This window comes from Monodon monoceros, unplaced genomic scaffold (assembly GCF_005190385.1).
Source record: "Monodon monoceros isolate NGI ecotype Baffin Bay Population unplaced genomic scaffold, NGI_Narwhal_1 Super_Scaffold_3, whole genome shotgun sequence".
NCBI classification, from domain to species: Eukaryota; Metazoa; Chordata; class Mammalia; order Artiodactyla; family Monodontidae; genus Monodon; species Monodon monoceros.
In genome coordinates, this window is record NW_021703780.1 from 71759582 (window position 1) to 71784617 (window position 25036).

Consider the following 25036-nt stretch of genomic DNA (forward strand, 5'->3'; position numbering starts at 1 on the left):
GGAAAGTGTGGGGAAAACCAAGAGAGGAAAGTGTGGGGAAAACCAAGAGAGTCTGAGGCTGAGTCCTCACAATAGCAAATTATCTCACTCTGTTGCAGGAACTGGACCCTGCCTCAGGGTGGGGTGGGTCCTCCTAGGAGTTGAGAGAATGGGCTCTATTTAGAAGTTGTGAACATGACTCATGCATGGGTGTGGCCCATCTCTGAGGAAGCACCCAGAATCAAATTCTGCGGTATGTTCTATCCATGAAATCCTCTTTTCAGTCGTGACATTGCACTGATCCCCTCTCCACTGATCTCTTTCCAGAATAGAGTGGCCAAACAGGGTTTTAGAAATTTCCATGTTTTGAGTTGTCAGGGATGTGAAAACACTGGGAGAAAATAAATGCAGGTCCCAAAGTCTTTTCTGGAGCACCCGAGCACTCAGCCCATTGCGTCACATTGTGTTATGGTCGTCTGTTTGCTTGTTTGTGTCTTCCATTCTTACCTTTGTAAGAGCAAGGACTCTGTCTTTGGCTGTTCTTGCATGAGGTAGCTCCTAGGTATAGATTCGATGGATCAGTGGATGGGAGGAAGCCAGGATAATGCAGGGATGGAGAATGGATGTGTAGGAAGATACAGGATAGATGGATGCATGAACTGATGCATGAACTGATGTATGTGCATGCATCGATGATTTAGGGATGGTGAAAATAGCTGGATGGCTGAATGCTTGGTTGGATGGATGGGAAAATGTCTGGAGATAGCAGGGATGGAGGGTGGATGGATTGGTGGATGCAGGATAGATGGATACATGGGTAGACATATGCATATATGATTCAGAGGTGCAGGATGGATAGGTGATGGAGGATGGATGGGCAGATGCAGGATAAGTGGACACATGCATAGACATGTGCATGTCTGAGTCAGAGATGCAGGATGGATGGGTAGTTGGGTAGGTGGAGGATGGGTGGATGGAAGATGGATAGATGCATGAGTGCAGGATAGATAGTAGAACAAAGAAAATGTCTGATGCTCAGCACTGTGTGTTGGACAGCTTGCCATTGGTCTCACCTGTGGGCTTCCACTTCCCGAGTAGTCAGATTCTGTCATGCTCCAGCGCTTTAGTCCAGAGCAGTTACGGCAGGATCTTCCCACTTCAGTCAGTGCACAGGACTCCTGAGAGTGCAGTTAAGGGGTTCAGACCATTCCCAGGGAGATGAGAGGAGTGATGGCTGATAACGTGAGCCCTGGACACTACCTCAAGAACCCTGAGGCGGGGGAAGAGGCGGGCCGTGTTCCTTCTGGCCACAGTACCTCTCTGGGCCCATCTCGCAGGTCCCGGAGGCCTGTCCTGTCCACCTGTGCTGCTGCCTCACAGCCCGCGGCAGGGAGGGCCAGGGCAGCGTCACACAATGAGCACAGGACACTGGAAGCCTTCCCACAATTTCCGCATTAGTTTATTTCTTCATTGTTTGAGAGGCCCTTCATCCCCAATGGTTTAATGTTTTTTAAATAGACCTGTTTTGCATTGGGTATTACTGAATAATTACTTGATATTATTTCCATCCTGATTGTGTCTCAGGCTAAGCGGAGATTTTCTCAAAGGTAGAGCAGCTATCAGGCCATCTCGGGTGTATTTTACATGCCGCAGGGGACCTTTGGCTTCACAGTATTATCAAAGTTCCTTTCTAATGAGAAAGAAAAAAGCCACTTATGAACCTGACTCCCCATTACATTGCATGATAGTACATCATGGGAATTTGGAGGATCAGGCCCTACAGACCTTGACAATGCCCTAAACTGCTGGACTTCTTTTCCTTCGTTGTCCCAGACCCATGTGAGGCCTGAGGATATGAATCTTCCCTTGCCTTCTGACTTTGGGTTATTTATCCTCAGATCCTTCAAGGCCTTGTCGACGTCCGCATCCCTCATAACAATTTCTACCGAAAACGTAAGTAGCCCTGCGTTAAGCTCTCTGAACTTGTGTGACAAGTCAAGCTTTATGGGTGGCTGGCTCTTTTTTCTTACATTTCTGAGACTGATAGTTTTCTGGGGCCCCTCAAGAAAAAAGCAGTGGCTTAGACTCAAAGACTGTCTATACTCGGTGGTGTCCACAGCACAGCCCAGCATGCACTCACTTTATTTTCCTTCTGTCAAAAGTGTTTTTGGAGATCGTCAGTGAGAAGTCGAGATACTCCCTCCATCAGAACATGGACAAGATCAAGGTCCCGACGCAGATCATCTGGGGGAAACAAGATCAGGTACGTAGCGTGTCCCTGTGACCTCCTGTGTCAGTCACACCGGGCTCTGAGGAAAAGCTAGAGGTCATTTATAATGGGAGCCTGGCTGGTTTCTGATCCCAGGAAGAGGTGGCACACACCTGGTCCAGGTGCCAGTGTTCACGGGGAGCAATCATTCTGTGAGCTGAGAGCAATGACATTGACCGCTTAAAATGTAAGGCAATTTTTTTTTTTAAACACGCTTACAAGCTTTATTTTATAAATGTATTTATCTTATTTTTTTATTTATTTTTGGCTGCGTTGGGTCTTCATTGCTGTGCGCGGGCTTTCTCTAGTTGCAGCGAGCGGGGGCTACTCTTCATTGTGGTGCTCGGGTTTCTCATTGCGGTGGCTTCTCTTGTGGCAGAGCACGGGCTCTAGGTGCGCAGGCTTCAGTAGTTGTGGCTCACTGGCTGTAGAGCGCAGGCTCAGTAGTTGTGGCGCACGGGCTTAGTTGCTCCACGGCCTGTGGGATCTTCCCGGACCAGGGCTTGAACCCGTGTTCCCTGCAGTGGCAGGAGGATTCTTAACCTCTGAGCCACCACGGAAGCCCGTAAGGCAATTTTAAATCATTTTTGCAAATTATTTTTCTCAAAGCCATATAATCAAATGGTACATAAAACTTCAAAGAGTACAAAAAGATTTATAATGCGAACTTGGTCTTTTTAACATTCCAGATCCCAATTCCCATTTCTTTGAGGCCACACTTACAGTCTTGTGTATATTTCTTAAATTTTCTAAGGCAGGAGTTGGCAAACGTTTTCTGTAAAGGGCCTGGTAGTAAATATTTGCAACTTTGCTGGCAATAAGTTCTCTGTCACATCTACTCAACTGTGCTGTGTGTTGCAAAAGCAGATGTGGGGACATGCAGACAAATGGCAGGCAGAGCTCCAGTGAACCTTTAGTCACAAAACAGGCAGGGGACCATTGTTTGCCCGCTCCTATTCTAAGCATATATCAATATGCGTAAATAAGTTTATCTGTAAGTTTTCCAAACATGCTATATATATACTATTTTGCACCTTAGTTCACATATATAAGAAAGGTACACCTTGGAAACCATTTCACATCAGCCCATACAGATCTACTCATTCTATTTTTAAAAATATTTTATTTTGAAATAATGACAAATTTATAGAAGAATTGTAGAACTAGTACAGAGCACTCCTATATTGCTTTACCACATGTCACCTGTTTTAACTGCTTTATTGAAATATAATTCACATGCTGTAAAATTCGCCTTGTGCACCCCACTGCAGCCTAGTTGTAGAACACTTCTGCCACTCCCCAGAGTTCCCTCTTGCCCATTTGCAGTTAATCTCCATTCCTATCCCAGCCCCATGCAACCACTGATCTGTTTTTTGTTTCTGTAGTTTTGCCTAGAATATAGTTTTCTAGAATTTTCATAAAATGGTATCGTATTGCATGTAGTCTTCTGCGTCTGGCTTCTTTCACTCCAGCATAATGTTTCTGAGGTTCATCCATATTGTTGCATATACCAGCCGTTTGTTCCTTTTTATTGCTGAGTGTCATTCCATGGTATGTGTGTACCACATCTTATTTATTACCAACTTTTTAACAGTTGCCACACTGGCTTCATCATCCTCATCTAGACAGATCTAGAAATATGTATTTTTGGACCATTTAGAGTAGGTTGCTTACATTATGTACCTTTACCCCCAATATTTCAAGGTGTATTTACTGCAAACCAGGATATTCTCTCACGTAATCACAGTACGTTGTCACATTTAGGAAGCTTAACACTGATGCAATAGCTTTTAACTAATCTACAGTCCATATTGCAAATTTATTTGTTGTTTCAGTAACGTCCCACATAGACCCCTCCTCCTGCCCCCTGAACCAGGATCACATACGGCATGTCATGTCTCTTCCATCTCCTTTAATATGAAATGTTTCCCTCAGTCTGTCTTTATCTTTTGTGACATTGAGATATTTGAAGAGGGCAGGCCAATTATTTTACAAAATGTTCCTCAGTTTGAGTTTTTTGCTGTTTCCTCATGATTAAATTCAGGCTATATATCCCTGCCATATATCCCTTATCTCATGGGTCATAAGATATCACATCCTCAGAGGGACAGTGTCTTTCTGCCACTGGGTGATGGGGATTTTTTTTTTTTGGCCACGCTGTGTGGCATGTGGGATCTTAGTTCCCCAACCAGAGGTTGAACCCATGCCCCCTGCGGTGGAAGCACAGAGTCTTAACCACTGGACTGCCAGGGAAGTCCTGGTGATGGGAATTTTGATTGTCTGGTCACGACGTCTTGTTTTCTTCATCTAGACTAATTGTTTCTCCCCTGGCAACTGATAAGCAGTCTCGGGGGAGGCACTTTGAGACTGTGCAGATATCCTGCCCCTCATCAAACATTCCCCTTAGATTTATCATTTGTGAATGATCCTTGCCCAAAACAAAATTTTGTGTTCTTTTTGGGAGCTGCACAGTACTCCATTATATGGCTCTGCCGCAGTACATTTAACTAGTGCCCTATTGATGGTCACTTAGGTCATTTTCAATTTTGCCATTAAACAACACGTCAGTGAACATCATTATACGTGTGTGTTTGTGGAGTGTTGAGAGCATATCTGAAGGGTCAGTTCTTAAATGTGGAATCGCTAGATCAGAGGCTTTGTACATTTTTAAATTTTGAGAGGCTTTGTCAGGTGGCTCTATTAGTTTACTAGGGTTGCTGTAACAACGTACCACAAACTGGGTGGCTTAAACAACAGAAATTGACTGTCTCACAGTTCTGGAGACTGGAAGTCCAAGATCAAGGCGTCAGCAGGTTGGTTCCTCCTGGGAGCTCTGAAGGAGAGTCTGTTCCATGTCCCTCCCCAAGCTTCTGGGAGTTTGCTGGCAGTCTTTGGTGTTCCTTGGCTTATAGACGCATCACCCTCATCTCTGCCTTCATCGTCACATGGCATTCTCCCTGTGCCTATGCATCTCTGTGTTTAAATTTCCCCTTTTTGTAAGATGCCAGTCATACTAGATTAGGGGTCCACCCTGCTCCAGTATAACCTCTTCTTAACTAATTACATCTACAATGACACTATTTCCAAATAAAGTCACATTTTGAGGTTTGGGGGGCTAGGACTTCAACATATGGATTTGGGGAGGGGGCACAATCAACCCATAATAAACCCTCCAAAGAAATACTCATTTATACCCCAGAAGCTCCCCTTTGGTTTGCAACTGTTCTTTAGAAATCATATCTTATTGAAAGTTCTTGGAAAGTTAAAAGCAAGAGGAGATGGTGGGAAATGGAGCCCACAGGCAGACAGAATTACAGTGTCTGTTAAAGGGTATCTAGCAGTCTTATGCTGTTGACAGTCGTGAGAAAGGAAATTAGAGTAAAGCTTTCCCCGTTGAGACAGCTCCCCTGTGGACACCAAGGTGAAAGCCACCATTGTGAGCCCTGGGCAGGCTGCACATCCCCACTGTATGTGTGTGAAAGCACAGGCAGGAAGTCAGGCTGCACCACAAAGGCTCACGACTGCGGAGGACCCAGAAGAGACTGGGGAGGGGGAGCCAGGTCTGTACGCCTGGCGCAGGCGGGGAGGCAGCGGTGGTGGCGTCGTCTACGTGCAGCTGTCTCACGTCAGCCAGGTGCAGCCGAGAATGCACAGCACAGGAACGAGGGCATCCAGAGGAGGGAGGCCTCCTGTGCTTCCTTCGCGCCAGCCAGGGACTGAAAGCAGCTTTGTGGACTGGACGCCTGATAGGAAAAGTGGGACCCAGGCTGGGCCAGCAGGGAGTCATTCAGTCAGAAATCAGAGTCAGAACAATGAAGGCCTTTCTTCATTCTAAAAATCCCAAAGGTGATGTGGGCTCTTGGGGACCAACAGGGAGAGGCGAAATCCTGTCATGCTCCCCATTAGCTGTTCCTTTTTGCATTTTTGCAGCCCAGGGTGCTCTGCATTCTGCTCATCACCCCGCTTCCCAGTGGGCGGCAAATCTTGGTTTTAATGATCTGGGTTGATGAGGCTAAAGCTCAAAAACAGACAGTGCTCGAGTTTGTTGGGGTTTTGCTCTTGCTCTTATGGATGGAGGGGCCCACCTTGTCTGGGATGAGTTGAAGGTGAACGTGACTAAGAGAAGGGGAGTCAATACAAACCGGACACCAAAGGAGGGTGTTGGGGAGAAAGTCGGTAGGTTGGCGTTAAAGTAGCAAGGTAACCCAGGTGAAAATGAAATTGTGTTGTTCAAAAGGTGTTGGCCCTGGAAAAGTGGTGGCCTCCACGTGGGAAAAGCACTCCCTGTTATTAACAAACTTCAGTGCCGGAGGTCCCACAGCTCAGGGACCCCCCAAAGGACCTTCAGGAGATACTCCTCCAGCTTGTGATAATTAGTCTTCCCCTCTTGCGCGTCTCCTGTGTGGCCTCCCTACAGCTTGGGCTCCCCTAGTCCAGGAGCAGGGTGCGTTCTCCTGGCCCAGCCTGATCACATCACTGGCCGCTGTCCCTGACATAGCCCCACGGCCCCCAGCTGCCCTCAGACTGAGGCCTGGCTCCCGGCGTGGCTGGAAGAGTGGGCCCCCTCTGTCCCACCCCACATCCATCCCCACTCAGACAGCACCAGGCTCCTTGCTGTCCCCTGCATTTGCCATGATCTCCCACCCTTGGGCTGCTCCCTCTTCCATGAATTCCCCTCCCGTGTGGTTTCTCAGCTCCCAGGATCCTCCCCCATCAGAGTCCTCGCTACATCGTGCTGCATTTGTCTGCTGTCCTGTCTGGCTTCTCCACCAGACCAGGATGTCCTCAGGGCAGGGTCTGTGTTTCCACCTCAGTAATGCCGCCAGCGGCACACCTCCTAGCGCTGAGTTGCAGGATAAAACATGAGGCATGTGGTCACTTCTGTCAGAGAGCCACAAGCCCCTACACTGAAGTGACTTCATCCTAAAAGTCACCCCTGCCAGGCCTGGATGGGAGTTCTGTCCACAGAGCGCACAGGGGTCTGAACCTTTTCCGTCTAGTTTCCTCTCTCATCCTGCAGGTGCTCGACGTGTCTGGGGCGGACATGTTGGCCAAGTCGATTGCCAACTGCCAGGTGGAGCTCCTGGAAAACTGTGGGCACTCGGTGGTGATGGAGAGACCCAGGAAGACAGCCAAGCTCATTGTCGACTTCTTAGCTTCTGTGCACAGCACAGACAACGACAAGAAGCTGGACTGAGGCCCCAGTGGCAGCCTGCACTCTGCACCCAGCATCCACTCCCATCTCCAGAATCTGACGCAGCCACCACTTCTCAGGGATCCTGCCCCAAATGCGGTGGGAGCGCCAGCGTCCCTGAGGAAGGCAAGTCCTCCAGCCCCGGTCTCTACAGATCCACAGAGCTTCGGGGGCCACGAGGAAAACTCCAAGATGTTTGTCACAAAATGCACATTCACATGGAACGAAATAAGAAAACCCATCCATGAAATCTACCCAGAAGTCTTCAAGTTCATGTCACAAAGCGCCCATATTGGACCATAACCACCGGAGACATTTTCTTTAAGATGTTCCTCACAGACTGAGGCTCGAGGTATTTCTGTTGCTTCTGACACTCTCCCGTGCATGCTCAGTGGCTGTTTGAGGAGCGTTAGTCCCCATTCACCAAGCCCCTCCTGTTTATGTCTAATTTAAGTTTACGTAGAGTCCCATATGTGAATGCAGCCCGTCAACTGCAAGACCACGGAGGAGCACGGCAGGCTGTAGAAAACATTTACCCATGCAGAAGGGCGTGTTCGGCCTTGCCAGCTCTCAGAGCAGCAGAGGACACAGGTGGGCGATTTGACCAGCACCCCTGTGTCAGGTATGTCTTGAGTGAACCCGGGACAGCTGCAGTACAAAGAACACCTGGCAGGGTGGGTTCCCTGGGGATAATTTATTATTTTTTAAAAGGAACTAATAAAGCAATAATGTTCTAGACATCTATCTAAATAATCAGACTCGGGTTCCGCTCCCAAGCACCTCTTTTCTATCTTGCTGTGCTATTGAAAACCCTTGGATGTAAAATACTAGATTGTTAATGAATTCTGTGAATTCTGTGAACAGTAATGTGATTGAAAATAAATCTAAACCGCTGTAAAAGTGACCACAATGACATAAAATAAATTTAATAAGTCTAGATCAGCAACATGCAAGTGGTTTCTGGTTTTGGGTGTTTTTTTAACATCTTTATTGGGGTATAATTGCTTTACAATGGTGTGTTAGTTTCTGCTTTACAACAAAGTGAATCAGCTATACATATACATACATCCCCATATCTCCTCCCTCTTGAGTCTCCCTCCCACCCTCCCTATCCCATCCCTCTACTGGTTTCTGTTTTTAAGCTCTTAATGAAGTGCAATGTTGGCAGATGTTCTGTTAACTTTAAAATGTGTTTTTTAAAGTAAGGCTTGTTCTACAGGCATTGGAAGACCTTGCTTATATGAGTTGCTACTTTCATTTCCAGAAATCATGTTTGCAATTTTTATTCAATTGAAATTATATATCAATTTTTAAAAATTTATTTATTTATTTTTGGCTGTGTTTGGGTCTCTGTTGCTGCACACAGGCTTTCTCTAGTTGTGGTGAGCGGGGTCTACTCTTCGTTGTGGTGCGTGGGCTTCTCATCACGGTGGCTTCTCTTGTTGCGGAGCATGGGCTCTAGGGCGCATTAGGACTTCAGTAGTTGTGGTGCATGGGCTCAGTAGTTGTGGCTCACGGGCTCTAGAGTGCAGGTTCAGTAGTGTGGTGCATGGGCTTAGTTGCTCTGCTGCATGTAGGACCTTCCCGGACCGGGGATTGAACCAGTGTCCGGCAGGTTCTTAACCACTGGAAGGCAGATTCTTAACCACTGCGCTACTAGGGAAGTCCTGAAATTATATATCAAAAACAAAAGGCATGAGTTATCAAACTGTTCCTTTTGACTCTCTTCTGTGGCATTTAGGAACCTAAACTCCCCAGGAGATTCACTCTTTCAAATCTTCTTACAGAGTCTGCAGCCATATAGTTCTGGAAATAAAGTGAGAACTTTGGCGAACATTGTGGTCTAAATTGGAATTCAGGACTTGGTCTGAATATTTTAGTTTATCAAGGAAGAGTAGAATATAGATCTTAAAAACAAGAGATGTGAAAATGTGACATCAAACTTGTGGGGTGCACCTAAAGCTGTGCTCAGAGGGAAATTTATAGGCTGAAATATGTATATTAGAAAAGAAGAAAGGCTAAAAAATAAATAATTTAAGCTTCTATTTTAAGAAGCTAGAAAAAAAAAAATAAATCAAACCTAGAAAAAAATAGAAGGAAATAATACAAATGAGAGCAAAAATCAATGAAGCAGAAAAGAAAGCAGATACTGGACATGTTGCTTGTTCCAGTCTCCCATATTCACCAAAAATTCTGAGCCTAGTAAGGCTCTGGGAGGAGTCAGTCTTGATAGGTTTGGGTAGGGAGAGATGGTTTCCTTGGGGAAGAAGAAGCCTGAAGAAGCCCCAGACCTGGGATAACTACCCCAGATCATTAAGCCTGTTAGATGCAGGAATTGTTATGTCCTGGGTTGAACTAAGAATCAGGTCCAAAGGAGCCAGTGCACTGCACCCTCAGTGGGGTCATCCAGAAAGGGGCATGTGCTGGCCATCCCACCTGGAAGGATAGTGGGCAAGGTGTGCAGGACACGGCTCCCACCTGGAAGTGGAAAGCGCTCCACTGTCACTGGAAAGCGTCACTGGAACCCACACCGCCTGCAGTGGAAGCGCAGGGTCTTAACCACTGGACAGCCAGGGAAGTCCCTTGAGAGTTTTGTTTTTTAAATTTATTTATTTGTGGCTGCACTGGGTCTTCGTTGATGCGCGCGAGTTTTCTCTAGTTGTGGCTTGTGGGCTCTAGAGTGCAGGCTCAGTAGCTGTGGCGCACTGGCCTAGTTGCTCCGCGGCATGCGGGATCATCCTGGACCAGGGCTCGAACCTGTGTCCCCTGCATTGGCAGGCAGATTCTTAACCACTGCACCACCAGGGAAGCCCGAGAGTTGTTTTTGACAAACCTGCAAAGTGGGTTTTCAAGTTTCTCTCTTGGCCCTGCAATTCTGGTCCCATGGTGCTAGGAAGACTCGAAAGCAGAAAAGCACATCTCCCTCTTGAGCCCCACTTCCTACCTTTGTGATTATGAAGAGCCTGCTGGTTACTGCCCCACTGGGCCCTTTGGAGTGTCTTTAATGACGGTCTTAGAAAGAAGAAGGGGGTCAATCATCACAGCCCTCCCTCAAAGACTGCCCAAAGCTTCTGAAATAAGAGTGGAAAGCCCCAGGAATCACAAGTGGGCTCTTCCCTCACTGCCTGGAGCAGGGTTGTCGAGGCTGCTAGGGATGGAGCCTCCAGGCAGATGTTGAAGAGGCTGAGGGACCAGCAGTGTTTAGAACTCAATCTGCCCGTTAGTCTGGGCTTCTTGTTCTGGGCAGAAGTGACACCAGGAGTGACTGATGCAAGACATTGGATGGAGCTGCCCATGTGTGTAAGTCTATCTTCTAGTTTGCCATCCCAGGGAAACTTAGTTGTTGCTTTGTCTAAAGGAGGTCCCCAGAAAGTACTGGGAAATTGTAATGTATGTCAGGCCAGGCTGAATCATGTAAATTACATGACTGAATCATGTAAATGTGCCAGGCGCTATTCTAAGTGTTTTCCATGCATCACCTTATCAAGCTCTCACACAGCCCTAAAAGGGACATAGGACACTGTGCCCATTTTACAGCCAAGGAGACCAAGGCATGGAGAGGTTAAGTGTCTTGCCCAAGCTCACACAGATAACAAATAGAGAGAAGCCTCTTGGTTTATGATTGAAGGTGTCTTGCAAAAACCGTGCTTTCACCGGTTCAGGCAGGAGCTGTCTTGCTCAATTTCCAGCAGAGCCTGGGGCCCTGTTGGCTCGCCTAGACCAGGCCAGTGTGTGGCAGCTTCAACCACAGATCACTGAGGTCACACCTTGGGCCCCTGCATGTGGGATCTAGTTCCCTGACCAGGGATCGAACCCGGGCCCCCTGCATTGCAGGATGAATTCTTTACCACTGGACCACCATGGAAGTCCTTGGGGTACAAAAGCCTTTCTGTGTTCCCTGTTTCCTGTTTGTAGAAAAAGGCTTTAGTTTTCGAGGCCTTCCCTGAGTTCCTGAAGAGCAGATTCAAGAAGTTACTAATTAGGAAAGTGAGGGAATGCAGAAACAAAGTAAAAGCAGTTAAGAAACAATAGTTCAGTAATAAAACACAGTCCTAGTTCCTCCTGGAGGGATATACATAACAATCCGACACATATCTTTGAGTTGCTCGGCTGGAACTATGGACCCACCCTACACCCCCTGCAGGTGGAGGATGGTGACTACATGCTGAGCACAAGCACTAGACCCCAGACAGGTTGGAACCAGAAGGTTGATGAATAGGATTCCTGAAGCATCACCTGTTACCTCACCACCAAACAATTGGAAGAAAGTCGTCCACCCTGCAGCCCTCACCCCAAACGTTGCCTTTAAAAGCTCTTCCCTCAAAGCCATTGGAGAGTTTGGGTCTTTTGAGCATGAGCTGCCCCTGCTCCTTGCTTGGCCTTGCCATAAACCTTTCTCTGCTCCAAACTCCGACCTTTCAGTTTGTTTGGCCTCACTGTGCCTCAGGCACATGAACTTGGGTTGACCAAGTCTTTTATTGAAAGTAGCAATTTAGGACTTCCCTGGGGGCGCAGTGGTTCAGAATCCCCCTGCCAATGCAGGGGACATGGGTTCCAGTTCTGGTCCGGGAAGATCCCACTAGCCGCGGAGCAGCTAAGCCTTTGCGCCACAACTACTGAACCTGTGCTCTAGAGCCCACGAGCCACAACTACTGAGCCCACGTGCCACAACTACTGAAGCCCGTGTGCCTAGAACCTGTGCTCCGCAACAAGAGAAGCCACCACAATGAGAAGCCCGCGCACCGCAAGGAAGAGTAGCCCCTGCTCACCGCAACTAGACAAAGCCTGTGCGCAGCAACGAAGACCCAACACAGCCAAAATAAATAAATAAATTAATTAATTAATTTTCAAAAAGTAGCAATATATTGGGTCTATTTCAGAAATGTTTGCTGAAATACTCTTAGGCTGGGTTCGAGAGCATTTTTTTAAAAAACTCTCATAGTCTCCCTCTGTCTCTTTCCAAGTCTTTGTGTCTCTGTCTCTCCTCCCCCACCCCTTGCCCCCTCTCTGTTTCATCACTTTGTCTCATACCCATCTGTCTCCATCACCCACACAGACTCTCTTAACAGTTGGGAACCTGATTCTTCTGATCCTTCAGTCTTTCAAATCTTCCAGCGTCACTCCGTTAACCATACAGACCGGGCTTTCCCATCAGCCGCTCCTCCTGCCCCTTTCATCCCTCCCACACTGGATGACGGTCATACAACCCTTCCATTCCTCGAAAGGAGGCAAAAAAGCAGTGTGAGTGGTCACAGATGGCGCAGTGGAAATGTCCTCAAGTTACCTGCCGCAGTCAGGGCCAGAGGGCAGCGGTGCTGGGGCTGCTGTCCTGGTATCTCCAGCTACCCTTGGGGCCCAGTGTTGCTCTCTGGGCTGGAGATCACCAGGATGTGGGCCTGGGGTTGCCAGTGCCTGTGATGGGATGAGGGTCTTGTGGGACCGTAAGTCTAGTCAGGGTGAGGGAGAGGATGTCCTCTGAGCAACAGGACAGCCCCTCTCTCTTGGCTCCTGGAGGAAACTTTCTTTCCATGGTTTCTGGATCTTTGGTCTCTAAACCCTCAGGACAATGACTAGGAACCTCAGGGCACATGTAGAAGGCTGCCAAGCTCCAGCAGGGGATGAGAGGAGAAGAAGGGATTCTTAGGGGCAGGAAGTGGCAGCAAGGTGACAATCCCAGTGACCCAAGGTGAAAGCTGGCTGGGATTGGGTAACTGTTGCTGAAGGGCAACTATTAGTGTGAGTGTAGGTCTGCAGTCCCTTATCACATCTCACAGAGCCAGATGTGATACCGAATTCAGAAATTTCAGACTTTACAGAGGTGGTATTTTATGTATACCATACGTTGTGCAACACCCCCAGTGGGATCTGGGGCAGCTTTACATGATCAAATGCATTCGTATTTCTGCTGTATGCTCTATGCGTATCCACAGCAAATGGGACAAAAGCTATAAAGAGCTTCACCTCAGTTCGGATTAAGCATTATGCCAGATGAAGAAAGATTTGGTTTCTGGATTTTTCTTGGATGTCAGGATTGCAGATAAGGGACAGTGAACCTGCACTCCCTGTCCCCTCTCTCTTACCTTGGTGGGTGGGGGTTGGAGCTGACATCTTGAGGAAGAGTCTGTTCTTCCAAGGTGGAAGGAGAGGCATCCAGATGGGTGTGGTCCACGGCTCCACCTTGTGACCATTAGGGGCAAGTCCTGAATTTTATTTAACAATTATCAGTATTATAAAAGTGATGCCCTGTCGCGTTAAAATAAATCACACAAAATGAATGCTAAAACATTGTGAGCATCTCTTATACCCTCCACACAGCCCCACCTGTCTTCCATCAGTCCACTTGGAACCCTTCTAGACATTATACTTATGTATATATGTATGTGCACACACAGACACAGACATATGTGTAACTGGATGAGGCAGGTGCTGAGGCCAAGTTTGACTGCTTGCCGCTCGAAAGGTCAGTACTCGAGAGACAAGTGTTGGTGAAAAAAGTTGTTTTGTTCAGGAGGCCAGCAACCTGCGAAAATGGTGGACTAATGTCTGAGACCATCTCCTAGTTGTGGGTTAGAGGACAAAGGTTTTAAAAGGGAGTTTCAGGAGTGCACAAGCAGGGGGCTACGTGCAGAACAGCACGGTCAGCTCCAATAATCATCTTGAGATGGGTCGTGCAGTGGTCTGGTCAGTGTCATCTTGGTGTTTTTAATGTGTACTCAATTAGTAATTTACTCCAAGGTTGGTCTGCTTCCACCTCCTTAAGTTCAGCCCCTGGAATTTTCAAACAAGCAAGATTAATTCTCTCGTAGTTAGACATGGAAGGAATTTTGTAGCCGGGAAGGCTCCACAGGGTCCTGCTTGGTTTCAATCCCCCCTTTTCTTTGCTACCCTTCAATCCTGAGGGGAACAGGGGTGGGACAAGAAAGGGAATAAAGTTTTGGATAGGGAGATTAATCATAAACTTGTCGAGGGAACTCAGTTTTCGGAGAACTCGGTAGGAGTTGAGTGCCAGACACAGGATAGCAGTGGTGAGCCAACAAGACAAGACCCCAACCTCATGGGCTTTACACTCAAGTTTTGGCAGCCCCGAGGCCCTCTCCCATGTATACCCCTGACTCATATCACACAATTGGTGGTAATACCGTGCAGTGTGGAGAAAACCATCTGAAGTCAGATGGCCCAATCCACCACTTATAACTGTGATCTTGGGCAAGTAACTTAGCCTCTTGTACCTCAGTTTCCACCTCTGTAAAATGGGGATGATCGTAATAATAGTTACTTTACGACTGTGTGAGAGTTCCATGAGATAACATATATAAAGGTTTTTGCATAGTACCTGGCACAAAGTAAGCACTTGATTGTTGAATACACACGATATGTTTCACGAGTGCAGGGGCCATATCGTCTTGTTCCCAGTGCCTAGCACATAATAGGGACTCAGCAAGTACTTACTCAATAAACGAATAGATGAAACTTGGCTTACATTCGGAAATAGGACCATCTGGGTTTTTTTATGTCAACCCAGACAGAACACCTACTATGTGCTGGGAGCCACAAGAGACACTGAGAACCGGTTCTGTCCTTGGGGATTGCTTTATTTAGGAGATGCTCAGCAGAAGAGACGCTAGATATAAATTTTTTGAACGAATGAAGGCATAGATAAATGATTAAGAAGCACGCTCTCGGGCACAATAAACATGCCCTGAGTCCCTTACCCTATGCAGACATTTGCGCACACGGCTTTCTGCAGCGTGGGCACTAGAGGGCACTAAGCATGGCGAGTCTCAGATTCAGAGTCACGCCTGGGTCCTTAGGAGAACCTCGCGCGGTGACGTCATATCCTCCCTAGACGTCACGCATCCGGGGGCGGGACAGAGAGGAGCCAAACGTAAACACCCCGGAGTTCGGGCCGTGGGCTTCGGGAGAGCTCCAAGTCTTGGTGGATTCTTGCAGGGAAAAGGAGTCCGGGAGGCGTCAGACCAGTCCGACGGAGAGCGGGTAGGCGGATAGCAGGGCGGCTGTTTTCCGGGAGTGGGCTCAGTTGGCCGCACTGGTGACGTATGGACGCGCGCGCCAGGGGCGCATGCGCAAGGCGGAGGGACGGCGGGCAGCGAGGAGCGGTTAGCGGTACCTACCGCTCCGGCCGCGGACGCCAAGGGCTGAAGGCGAGGCTGGGCCGCGAACCTCCCCGGGCTTCTCTGCAACGCGGTCTCAGTCGCGGAGGGCGGCTGAGAGGACCGAACGGCTCATGTGTGCAGAGCGCATGCGCCCGGCCCCCAGGTGGGCGCTAAATCAGTGGCGGACGTTAGTCTAAGAAAGTTGAAAACGACTTAAGTGCCCAACAGTACGGGATCGAGGATTCTGGGTTTTTTTTGTAAATCATTGACTTCGTCCCAAAGTTATATATTGAATGCTTGCTGTATGCGATGTATTGTTTTAGGTTTTCGGGTAACATCAGAGAACAAGACAGAAAGATGTCTGTTTCTTTTGGAATGTATATTCTAATAGGGCGGGGGAGGGAAGTACGAATAAAGAATAAATGAATTTCACAGTTATGTTAGAGGGTGGTGAATGCTGTGAGGAAAAAGTAGAGCAGTGGCATGGGGGGATGACATTAGATCTAAATGCCACTGGAATAAATGGAGGAATGAAATTAAGCAAAGCCATGAAGGAGGCAAGGGAATGAGCCGTGTGGCTATCTGGAGGAAGAGTATTTACAGCATGTGGAAAAGTAGGAGGGAGGCCCAGAGGCGGGAGGGAAAGAGCTAGGAGGCCTGTGTGGTGGGACTGAGCAGGGGAGAGCGGTAGGACGTGGGGTCAAGGTGGTGGGAGGAACCAGTGGTCCAGATCACGGCTGTAAACACTTTGGCTTTACTCTGAAACGGGAATCTTTGCAAGGTTTTGAGCAGAGGAATGATGTGGCTTGGATGGTTTTTAGTAGGGTCACTCAGGCTGCTGTAGAGACTAGATTGGGGAGGGAAGCAGGGACACTTATTACTAGTAGATAAGGTAATGAGCATCCCTACAGCCACCAAAAAGACTGACTTCAAAGATGATGATGACAGCCACCATGGAAGTGCTCACATTTTCCTGGTGAGCCTGGTGAATATGCCTGGCTGTAGGGAGGGTTTCACAAGCATCATCTCCTTTAGTCTCAGGACAACCTGAAGAGGGCAGAGCTATCACTCAACCCTGAGGCTCAGCCCTGTCGGAGGTGACTGCTCAATAAACACTTGCTCCTTCAGTCTTTTTTTTTTTGTAAAATAAACATAACCTAAAATTTACCATTTTTAACTGTACAGTTCATTGGCGTTAAGTACATTCACGTTGTTGTACAACTATCACCATTATCCATTTCCAGGGTAGTCCTGAAATCTTTGTTGTTATTGGCATCCTAAGCCCCAGTCCAGCCTCACTCCTCTACCTCAAGCAGCCAGCTCCTCTAGGGCAGTCCGTAACACTTAAAAAGCACCTATCGTGTGCTGGATGATGAATGGAATGACTGAGGGTCCTGTTCTCCTTGCCCCTTTAGTCGGGGAGACTCTGGTGATGGGGAAAGAAGCACCAGGTAACTATTGCTGCAGTCCTGAAACCAAAGATAACTCTTGAACATACAGGCCTCACACTACCACCATTTGATCAATCCTGTATTCAGAAAGTGTTGAATACTCTGTGCCAAACTCAGTAAATATTCGTGTTTGTTGAATGGATGTTTGGATGTACCTGCTTGACCCTGACTTCTCATTTTCTCTTAAGGTCGTCATTTGGGAGTAGTTGGAAGTGGGCCCAGAGAGGTTTTTGTAAATGCTGGTCTATAGCTATGTGACCTTGGAAAAGTCCCTTTCCTTAGTTCAGCCTCAGTTTCCTGGTCCCTTTAGTGGGGGAACCAGATATTAAACAAATAGACAATGTTAAGAGATTGTGTAACAAGAGAACCTAACTTAGGGTGTCACAGAAGACCTCCCTGAAGAGGCAGTATTCCTGGAACAGGTGAACTTTAAGCTAAAATTTGAAAGATGAGTAGGAGCTGTCCAGAGTGAGAGTGAGGTAGGAGTGGAGCCAAAGGACAGGGATTCTCTCCAGGGGGACTAGCATGTTCTGAGTTCTTGAAAGTTCCAGATCTGTTAGAAATGGCTTGAGTGTCCGTTCCAGAATTCTTCTTAAGACCTTTGCTGTTTAAGCTCAGTCTTTTGCAGGGCTGCCAAATAGCCCTGTACAGGCCTGGCTTCTAGACAGAGAACAGGCAGATCCAAGGTGGGGGGAGGCCAGGAGAACTACCACCCCTCATTCTTCTGTTAATGTTCTATGTTGACAGAGTAAATAAGAAGAGGGTCTTCGGTCCCAGATTTTACTCCTTTACGCTTTTTACTTTTTTTTTTTGTATCAATAGGCATCATGCCAGAGTGGTCTCGAGGCAGCTCAGGAGTGGTTGGAATCTCTGTGTGCCTCTGGGCAGGTGTTAGCTATCTTTGCTGAGCCTCAGTGTTCTCTTCTCAAAAATGGGAATACTGATAGCTTTTAGCTCATGGGATCATTTTGAAGACATGACCTAAGTCATGTAAAGTGTTTAGCACAGAGCTGGGTACTCAGTAAGGGAAAATGTTTGCTGGGATTAAATAAGAGTACGGTGGTCTGGCATACATAAAATATAGAAACTTCCATTGTGTCTGTATGGGTAACATCAGTTTGACCAGAATTAGGTAAGTTATTGTACTAAGAGTTCTTTAAAAAATCATATAGGTCAAATTCTCATTAAAAAAGTGAAAAATAGCTTGTATCTTGGTAATTTCTAGCCCCCTTGACCCTTCATGTAGGTGTGATCAGCACTGGAAAAGATGCCAGCCCCAGCTGCCACATATGAAAGAATAGTTTACAGAAATCCCTCTGAGCACCACTACATGAAAGTCCACCTGTAAGTTCAGTCTCCTGAGTTTTATTTTCAACTACTCTTTTATGAATGTGAATGGCATGAAATTTAATGCAATGCATTTTTTAAAAAATATTTTTTACAGAGAATTTCAAGATCATGGCATTGGACTGAATGCTGCACAGTTCAAACAGCTGCTTATTTCAGCCCTGAAGGACCTGTTTGGAGAGGTATGGAATCACTTGGTAGTTTGAACACTCCTAAGGTCTTTGTAAGACATAGTGAAAGGACACTTTTCCCAACATTATTTTAAAACTTTAAAACCACATTTGAAATTGCAGAAGCAGACTTCCAGAAGTGATGAGTTTTGTGTAGGTTTGTTCTCATATGCCTTCTAGTTGACAGGAACTTGTTAGACAAATGTTTAGTGTAGTGCAACTCAGAGTATGGTGTAGACTGGCAACCTGCAAACTGCTGGGGTTTTTGGGGGGGTTTTTTGCCTGTTGTGGCTTGTACCAGAATGTAAATGAGCACACCGTTTCCTTTACTGAGACAGTCTCCAATGAAAAAAAACTGAGCTGAACTAAACAGTGTGCTCACTGATATTGTTGATTTCCACTCTGGTGCAGCTCCTTATCAAGACCAGCACTTTGAGTAGTCTGTTTTCGCATTCAATTGAAAACAAGTAGAGTTTTGAAGAGAGAACAAAGACAGATGATTCTCAGGAAATTATTTCCTGATACATATTCTATCAAATTAAAATCTGTCAAGCACTCATCAAAATAAAAACTTTTACTCTGCAGAAGATTTGGTTCAGAGGCTAAAAAACAGACTACAGACTGGGGGGAAGATATTTGTAAACCACATATCTGACAAAGGACTAATATCTAGAATATATAAAGATCTCTTAAAACTCAGTAGTAAAGAAGAATACCCAAACACTCCAATTAGGAAATGGGCAAAAGTGGGAGTACCTTGGTGGTCTCGTGGTTAGGATTCGGCGCTTTCACCGCGGAGGCTCGGGTCCTATCCCTGGTTGGGGAACCATCCCGCGTGCCGCATGGCATGGCGCGGCGCAGCCAAAATACCAAAAAAATTCTTAAAAATGGGCAAAAGATATGAACAGACATTTCACTAAAAAGGGTGTACAGTTGGCAAAGAAGCACATGTATGGAAAGATGTTCAGCATCATTAGCCATTAGGGAAATGCACATTAAAACCACAATGACACATTACTACACACTTGGCAGAATGACTGAAATGAAAAATAGTGATAACACTAAATGCTGGTGAGGATGCAGAGAAACTAAACCACTCATACACTGCTGGTGGGCATGTAAAATGGTGCAGCCACTTTGGAACAGTTTGGCAGTTTCCTTTAAAAAACTATGGTAGTTGTTTTTAAACTACCCTACAACCCAGCAATTGCATACCTGGCTGTGTATCCCAGAGAAATGAAAACTTATGTCCACACAAAAACGTGTACACAAATGTTCATAGCAGCTTTATTAGTAAGAGCCCCAAAATAAGAAATAAGCCACGTGCCCGTCAGTGGGTGAATAGTTAAACAAACTATGGTACATTCATACCGTGGAATATACTCAGTAATGAAAAGGAATAAACCATAGATACACCTGACAAATTGACGGAATCTCTAGAGAATTACGCTGAGTGAAAAAGCCAATCCCAAAAAGTAATATACTGGGTGATTCCATGTATATAATGCTCTTGAAATAACATAATTATCATAATTATATAATCTAGAGAAAGATAAGTGTTTGCCTGGGTTTAGGGATGAGGAGGAGTGGTGGGTATGGCTGTAAAGGGGGTCGAAGGAGAGAGCCTTGTGATGCTATAGCTCTTTATCTTGATAATGGTAATACTTAAATTAAATTACCTGTATGGTAATATTGCATAGAACTACACATATATACGTGTAAACAAATATGAGTGCATGTATAATTGGCAAAATTGGGATAAGCTCTGATTTATTAATTTCGGTTTTCTGGTTTTGATATTGTACTGTAGTTATGCAAGATGTTGACACTGGGGGAGGCTGAGTGAAGGGTGCATGGAATCTTCCTGCACATTGTTTTTGCAATCTCATGTGACTCTAATTTTTCAAAATAAAAAGTATGAGGAAAAAAAAATCCATGCACCCTCTATATGTCAAGTATAAAACCTGGTTCCTGGCGATGTAGTTGTAAACAGACAGACATGGCTTCTGCCTCATGGTCTTGGTTATTTTAATAGGAAACCATCTTGAACAATTAATGGCAAGAATGATGAGTATCTTGAAATAGGAAGTATGTGGGTCCTGTATGTGAAAGAGCGTAGCAAGCAGTTGAGCTTAATCTTGGGAATCAAGGAAGGAGCAATTTAAACGAAGACTTGCGAAAGGTAAAGAGGCCTTAGCAATATGAAGAGGTACAGGAAGAATGTTCCAGGCAGGGGGAAGTTATAAAAAAGCAGGCCCAGTACTCCAATCCATTAAATAAAATACTGATTTTTTGGAGAAGAAAAGCAGTTGACAGAATTAGTTATTAGAGTTCAAGAGTAATGATGATAATAGTCTGCTGACAGCATTATTCCATACTTAGGTTGATGCTGCTTTACCCTTGGACATTCTAACCTACGAAGAGAAGACCTTGTCAGCCATCTTGAGAATATGCAGCAGGTACGACAGACAGTGGAACACTTCTAGTTTAACAGAGCAGAGACGGATGGCAAAAAAAGAGCAAAGGTGCTCTCTTCTGAGAATGAGAAGAATTTTGTCATTGTGAACTCCAACCAGCTTTTGGAAGTTTAAATTGGGGAGAATATGAACATTCATCCACCAGGAACTTACACCCTAGAGAGCCAAACTTGTGATTTGCTTACAACTATAATATTTCCCAATTGATAGTCAGGGTTGCAAACTCAGAAGTGTATATTTTAGAAACATTCCTGATTGAGGTTCGTTTTTTTCTTTGCCTTTGACATACTGTGCTTTTATTTTTTATTTTATTTATTTTTATTTATTTATTTATTTATTTTTGCGGTACGCGGGCCTCTCACTGTTGTGGCCTCTCCCGTTGCGGAGCACAGGCTCAGGACGTGCAGGCTCAGCGGCCATAGCTCACGGGCCCAGCCGCTCCGCAGCATGTGGGATCTTCCCGGACCGGGGCACGAACCCGTGTCCCCTGCATCGGCAGGTGGACTCTCAACCACTGTGCCACCAGGGAAGCCCTGTGCTTTTATTTTTAAAGTTTTCTTATTTTAAATAGGTTTTCTGGTAGAAACTACTTTCTGGACCATCACAAACAAAAGTACTAGGGAGATGTTGCAGGGACAAATCTTTACTTAACGCTTTCTCAATCTTTCTGTAGTGGTCTTGTCAAATTGTGGAGCTCTTTGACCCTGTTAGGATCCTATAAAGGCAAGAAATGTGCTTTCAGAGTGATTCAGGTAAAGACCATTCCTTCACATATTCCAAATGAGCTGAGTAGTAGACCAGACTACTTATTAATATGTGTCTCATTTTTGCGCTTGCATAAATCTAGTGTTGATAACATCATCCAGCTGGGAGGGGAAAATTCAGGGCTTCATTAATTACAAAGATGTGAGACAAAGCACTTAGGTTTTAAATTTTATGGGGGAGGTTTGGGGATAAAACTTGGAACACCTGTGGAAAAGTCTTTTGTTGCTTAATGCCTAGCGCCTAATGTATTGGAATGCTCTTTCTGAGTTTATCATGGCCACTTATTTATCTAAGGCTAGCTGTCAGGATGCTCTTTAAAATGCTACTACCTCAGTTTGGCTTATCCTATAGAATAGGGCATGTTTCTACATTGTACTGTGTTGCAGTGCAGTTTTCTCCTGATACTGCCTTAAACTTTTTCTTTCTCTTATAGGTTTCTCCATTTCTCCTTGCATTATCTGGTAACAGTAGAGAACTAGTATTGAATTGAATAGTCTTCAATTTCAGAAGTATTCCTCACTCTCAAAAGTACATTTTGGTGCCAGCATAATGTATGAAGACTGAAACAGCCTAAAAGCTCCTGTTGATGGAATTTGAGACCTCTGAAGATGCTCCCAGTAATTTCTAGCCATTGCCTTTGGTGGGGTAGGCTTCAGAGGAGTATCTGCCTGAACCAAGCAGTGCTAAACAGGCAGCACTTACAGCATGTGCACATCAGAGTTGGAGACCGGGCTGAACTCAGTAGGGCCTTCACACAGAGGGATGTGGCTGTCTTCTCAAAATTAACAGGGGATGTCAATCCTTTGCATTTGGATGAAGATTTTGCAAAACACACCAGATTTGGAAAGACGATTGTACATGGAGTTTTGATCAATGGACTTATTTCAGCTCTCCTAGGTACTAAAATGCCAGGGCCAGGCTGTGTATTTCTTTCCCAGGAAATTAACTTTCCAGCGCCTTTATATGTTGGGGAAGTTGTTTTAGCTTCTGCAGAAGTGAAAAAGCTGAAGCGGTTCCTTGCTATTATTGCAGTGTCATGTTTTGTACTAGAAAGTAAGAAGACTGTTATGGAAGGCTGGGTTAAAGTTATGGTCCCAGAAGCTCCCACATCCTGAAATATGTCTTTAAAGATGCAAGTTCAGACATCAGTGTTACTATTATTGAACAGCCTCTGAGGAGAGCAGGGATTGCTGTTCTTCACCAAGGAGGGGCTGATGGACCCATAAACCTACATTGGTGGAGGGGAGCTGATAGAGGGGTGTTCCATTGTCCACTTATGCTTTGGCCTTATGCATCACACAGGCTTAAGTATATTTATCATCTGTCTATAGGGAATTCCCTGATGGTCCAGTGGTTAGGACTCTGGGCTTTCACTGCCACGGGTGCGAGTTCAGTCCCTGGTTGGGGAACTAAGATCCCACAAGCTGTGTGACACAGCCAAAAAAAAACCAAAGAAAAAGTGACTAGACGAAATCAGAGGTGGGCTTCCTTGGTGGCACAGTGGTTAAGAATCCGCCTGCCAGTGCAGGGTTCATGGGTTCGAGCCCTGGCTCAGGAAGATCCCACATGCCATGGAGCAAGTAAGTCTGTGCACCACAACTGAGCCTGCGCCGTAGAGCCTGTGAGCCACAACTACTGAGCCCGTGTGCCACAACTACTGAAGCCCACACCTAGAGCCCGTGCTCCGCAGCAAGGGATGCCACCGCAGTGAGAAGCCCGAGCACCACAACGAAGAGTAGCCCCTGCTCTCTGCAACTAGAGAAAGCCCGCGCGCAGCAACGAAGACCCAACGCAGCCATAACTAAATAAATTAATTAATTAAAAAAAAAGAAAATCATAGGTGATTCTAAGGTTGGACATTGTGTCCAGGCTCCCATGAGGTGCCATTTAAAAAAAAACCAAAAACTGAAAAAATATTGGGAGAGTTATCATTTAGCTTAATGTTCTACTTTTAGGATTTCAAACCTGATTAGATTTGCATTTGGATAAGAGAAACCTACCTATATCTGTGTAGAAGTTTCTCACTGAATTTATAACTAGCTAGCATTTAATTATTGAAGAAGATAGGTCATCTTTGAACACCTATCTTTTACTAGTAAATATCCTTAGATTCTGTTCTTCAGCAGTTTCTGGGTCAGAGTTTATTGTAATTTGTTACTGTTTACACCAAGATGGTAATTTGTTCAATGTTCAGTGTCACTTGCCCTTCAGATGGTTTTCCTGTTATCGGAGGAGGGCTTATGTGCAGATTTGGACTCAGCTATGTAAGTTCTCTTGGTCTCATGTATAAAACAGGGATAAAAACACCTGCCACACAGGATTGTTGGAGGTGACAGATACAAATAGTTAAGCACAAGGTCTAGCTTATAAACAGTAGCTACTACTATTGCCCATTCTCTTCTGTGAATAAGGTTAGAGGTTTTCCTGAGTTTGGTGCTAACTGGCCAAAAGTTAGAGAACAGACCAGTCTTTCAAGATGTCAGCCAATCTCTGTTGGTATTCTAAACTTGGAATAGATCTTGAATGCAAAGCTTCTATTTTAGTAATCCAGATTTTTTTATCTCTCCCTTGAAAATACTGTGGGGTCCCCCCTTATATAAATAATATATGCTTTTATTTAAAAAATTATAAGGTAAAAAATTTAAGGAACACTGTGGAGGCCACGTTCTTAAGAGTTGAGGGGTATTAGAGAGGAAATGTGCCAAATGTGTTATTACTAACTGGTCATGCCCAACATAGCCAACACTATTAAGACAAGAATCTATAGTAGAACATACAGGTGGTTCACCTGTGCTCTGTAGCTTTAGATGGTGGCTCAGACCACAGCTAGATGGTTTGATCAGGAAGGTAAGACCAGGTTTAATTGGTTGCATCAACCAACATTTCCTGGAAAAAGATTTTTTTTCCTGCTGGTGGATGAGTAACTAGATTTTTTATTTATTTTTTTACATCAAGGGGGTCAGTTAGACTACTAGAAGGAATTTTTCTAGTCACTAGAGGGCAGTGATGTGTATAAATAAAGTGAGTATTTTAAACTTTAATACTGTACCATACTCTAGTTTGTTGGTGAGATGAAAATACCAAAATCAGAGTGAGAAGCAAGGATGCCATTATCATGAGTTTCAAAATGGGCAGCATGTGTAGATTTAGATCCACCTGAAGAAGGTGTATTTATAGGTGAAATACTATACATGCCTAAAATTTGATATGACATTGAAAAACAAAATGGGAAACTTAAGTCACAAAATAGAGACTTGAAGCTAAGACTGT

At 45.4% G+C, this 25036-nt stretch overlaps 3 protein-coding genes across 12 annotated transcripts in view; all 3 read left to right on the forward strand.

Annotated features, from left to right (window-relative positions):
• ABHD6 (abhydrolase domain containing 6) overlaps positions 1 to 8390 on the forward strand; it is a 111019-nt gene extending 102629 nt beyond the window's left edge. For all 7 annotated transcript variants that reach the window (XM_029241781.1, XM_029241782.1, XM_029241783.1 and 4 more), the window contains 3 exons: positions 1878 to 1932; positions 2142 to 2242; positions 7269 to 8390. In XM_029241781.1, coding sequence (XP_029097614.1) covers positions 1878 to 1932; positions 2142 to 2242; positions 7269 to 7445 — 333 coding nt within the window. In that variant the 3' untranslated portion in view covers positions 7446 to 8390. The remainder of the gene's footprint in view (positions 1 to 1877; positions 1933 to 2141; positions 2243 to 7268) is intronic.
• A 6995-nt stretch (positions 8391 to 15385) lies between these two features.
• Positions 15386 to 23080, forward strand: RPP14 (ribonuclease P/MRP subunit p14). 4 transcript variants are annotated; one of them, XM_029241679.1, is made up of 6 exons: positions 15386 to 15437; positions 18254 to 18351; positions 18452 to 18536; positions 20907 to 20983; positions 21675 to 21753; positions 22200 to 23080. In XM_029241679.1, the coding sequence occupies exons 2-6, from the start codon at positions 18275 to 18277 to the stop codon at positions 22254 to 22256; spliced, it is 375 nt and encodes a 124-aa protein (XP_029097512.1). In that variant the 5' UTR covers positions 15386 to 15437; positions 18254 to 18274; the 3' UTR covers positions 22257 to 23080. The 4 variants fall into 4 exon arrangements, with proteins under 4 accessions (XP_029097512.1, XP_029097513.1, XP_029097511.1 ...); XM_029241680.1 differs by lacking the exon at positions 15386 to 15437 and adding an exon at positions 15524 to 15719; XM_029241678.1 differs by lacking the exon at positions 15386 to 15437 and adding an exon at positions 15524 to 15719 and having other exon boundaries at positions 18233 to 18351; positions 22200 to 22823.
• HTD2 (hydroxyacyl-thioester dehydratase type 2) lies at positions 18231 to 22909 on the forward strand. Its single transcript, XM_029241676.1, has 5 exons — positions 18231 to 18351; positions 18452 to 18536; positions 20907 to 20983; positions 21675 to 21753; positions 22200 to 22909. The coding sequence occupies exon 5, from the start codon at positions 22375 to 22377 to the stop codon at positions 22879 to 22881; it is 507 nt and encodes a 168-aa protein (XP_029097509.1). The 5' UTR covers positions 18231 to 18351; positions 18452 to 18536; positions 20907 to 20983; positions 21675 to 21753; positions 22200 to 22374; the 3' UTR covers positions 22882 to 22909.
• Positions 23081 to 25036: the final 1956 nt, after the last annotated feature.

Coding starts and splice junctions, on each gene's coding strand:
- RPP14 (XM_029241679.1), top strand. CDS start 18,275: ATGCCAGCCCCAGCTGCCACATATGAAAGAATAGTTTACAGAAATCCC. Junction 20,984..21,674: donor ATCTTGAGAATATGCAGCAG/GTACGACAGACA, acceptor ATCTTTCTGTAG/TGGTCTTGTCAAATTGTGGA. Junction 21,754..22,199: donor GTGCTTTCAGAGTGATTCAG/GTAAAGACCATT, acceptor TTTCTCTTATAG/GTTTCTCCATTTCTCCTTGC.
- HTD2 (XM_029241676.1), top strand. CDS start 22,375: ATGCTCCCAGTAATTTCTAGCCATTGCCTTTGGTGGGGTAGGCTTCAG.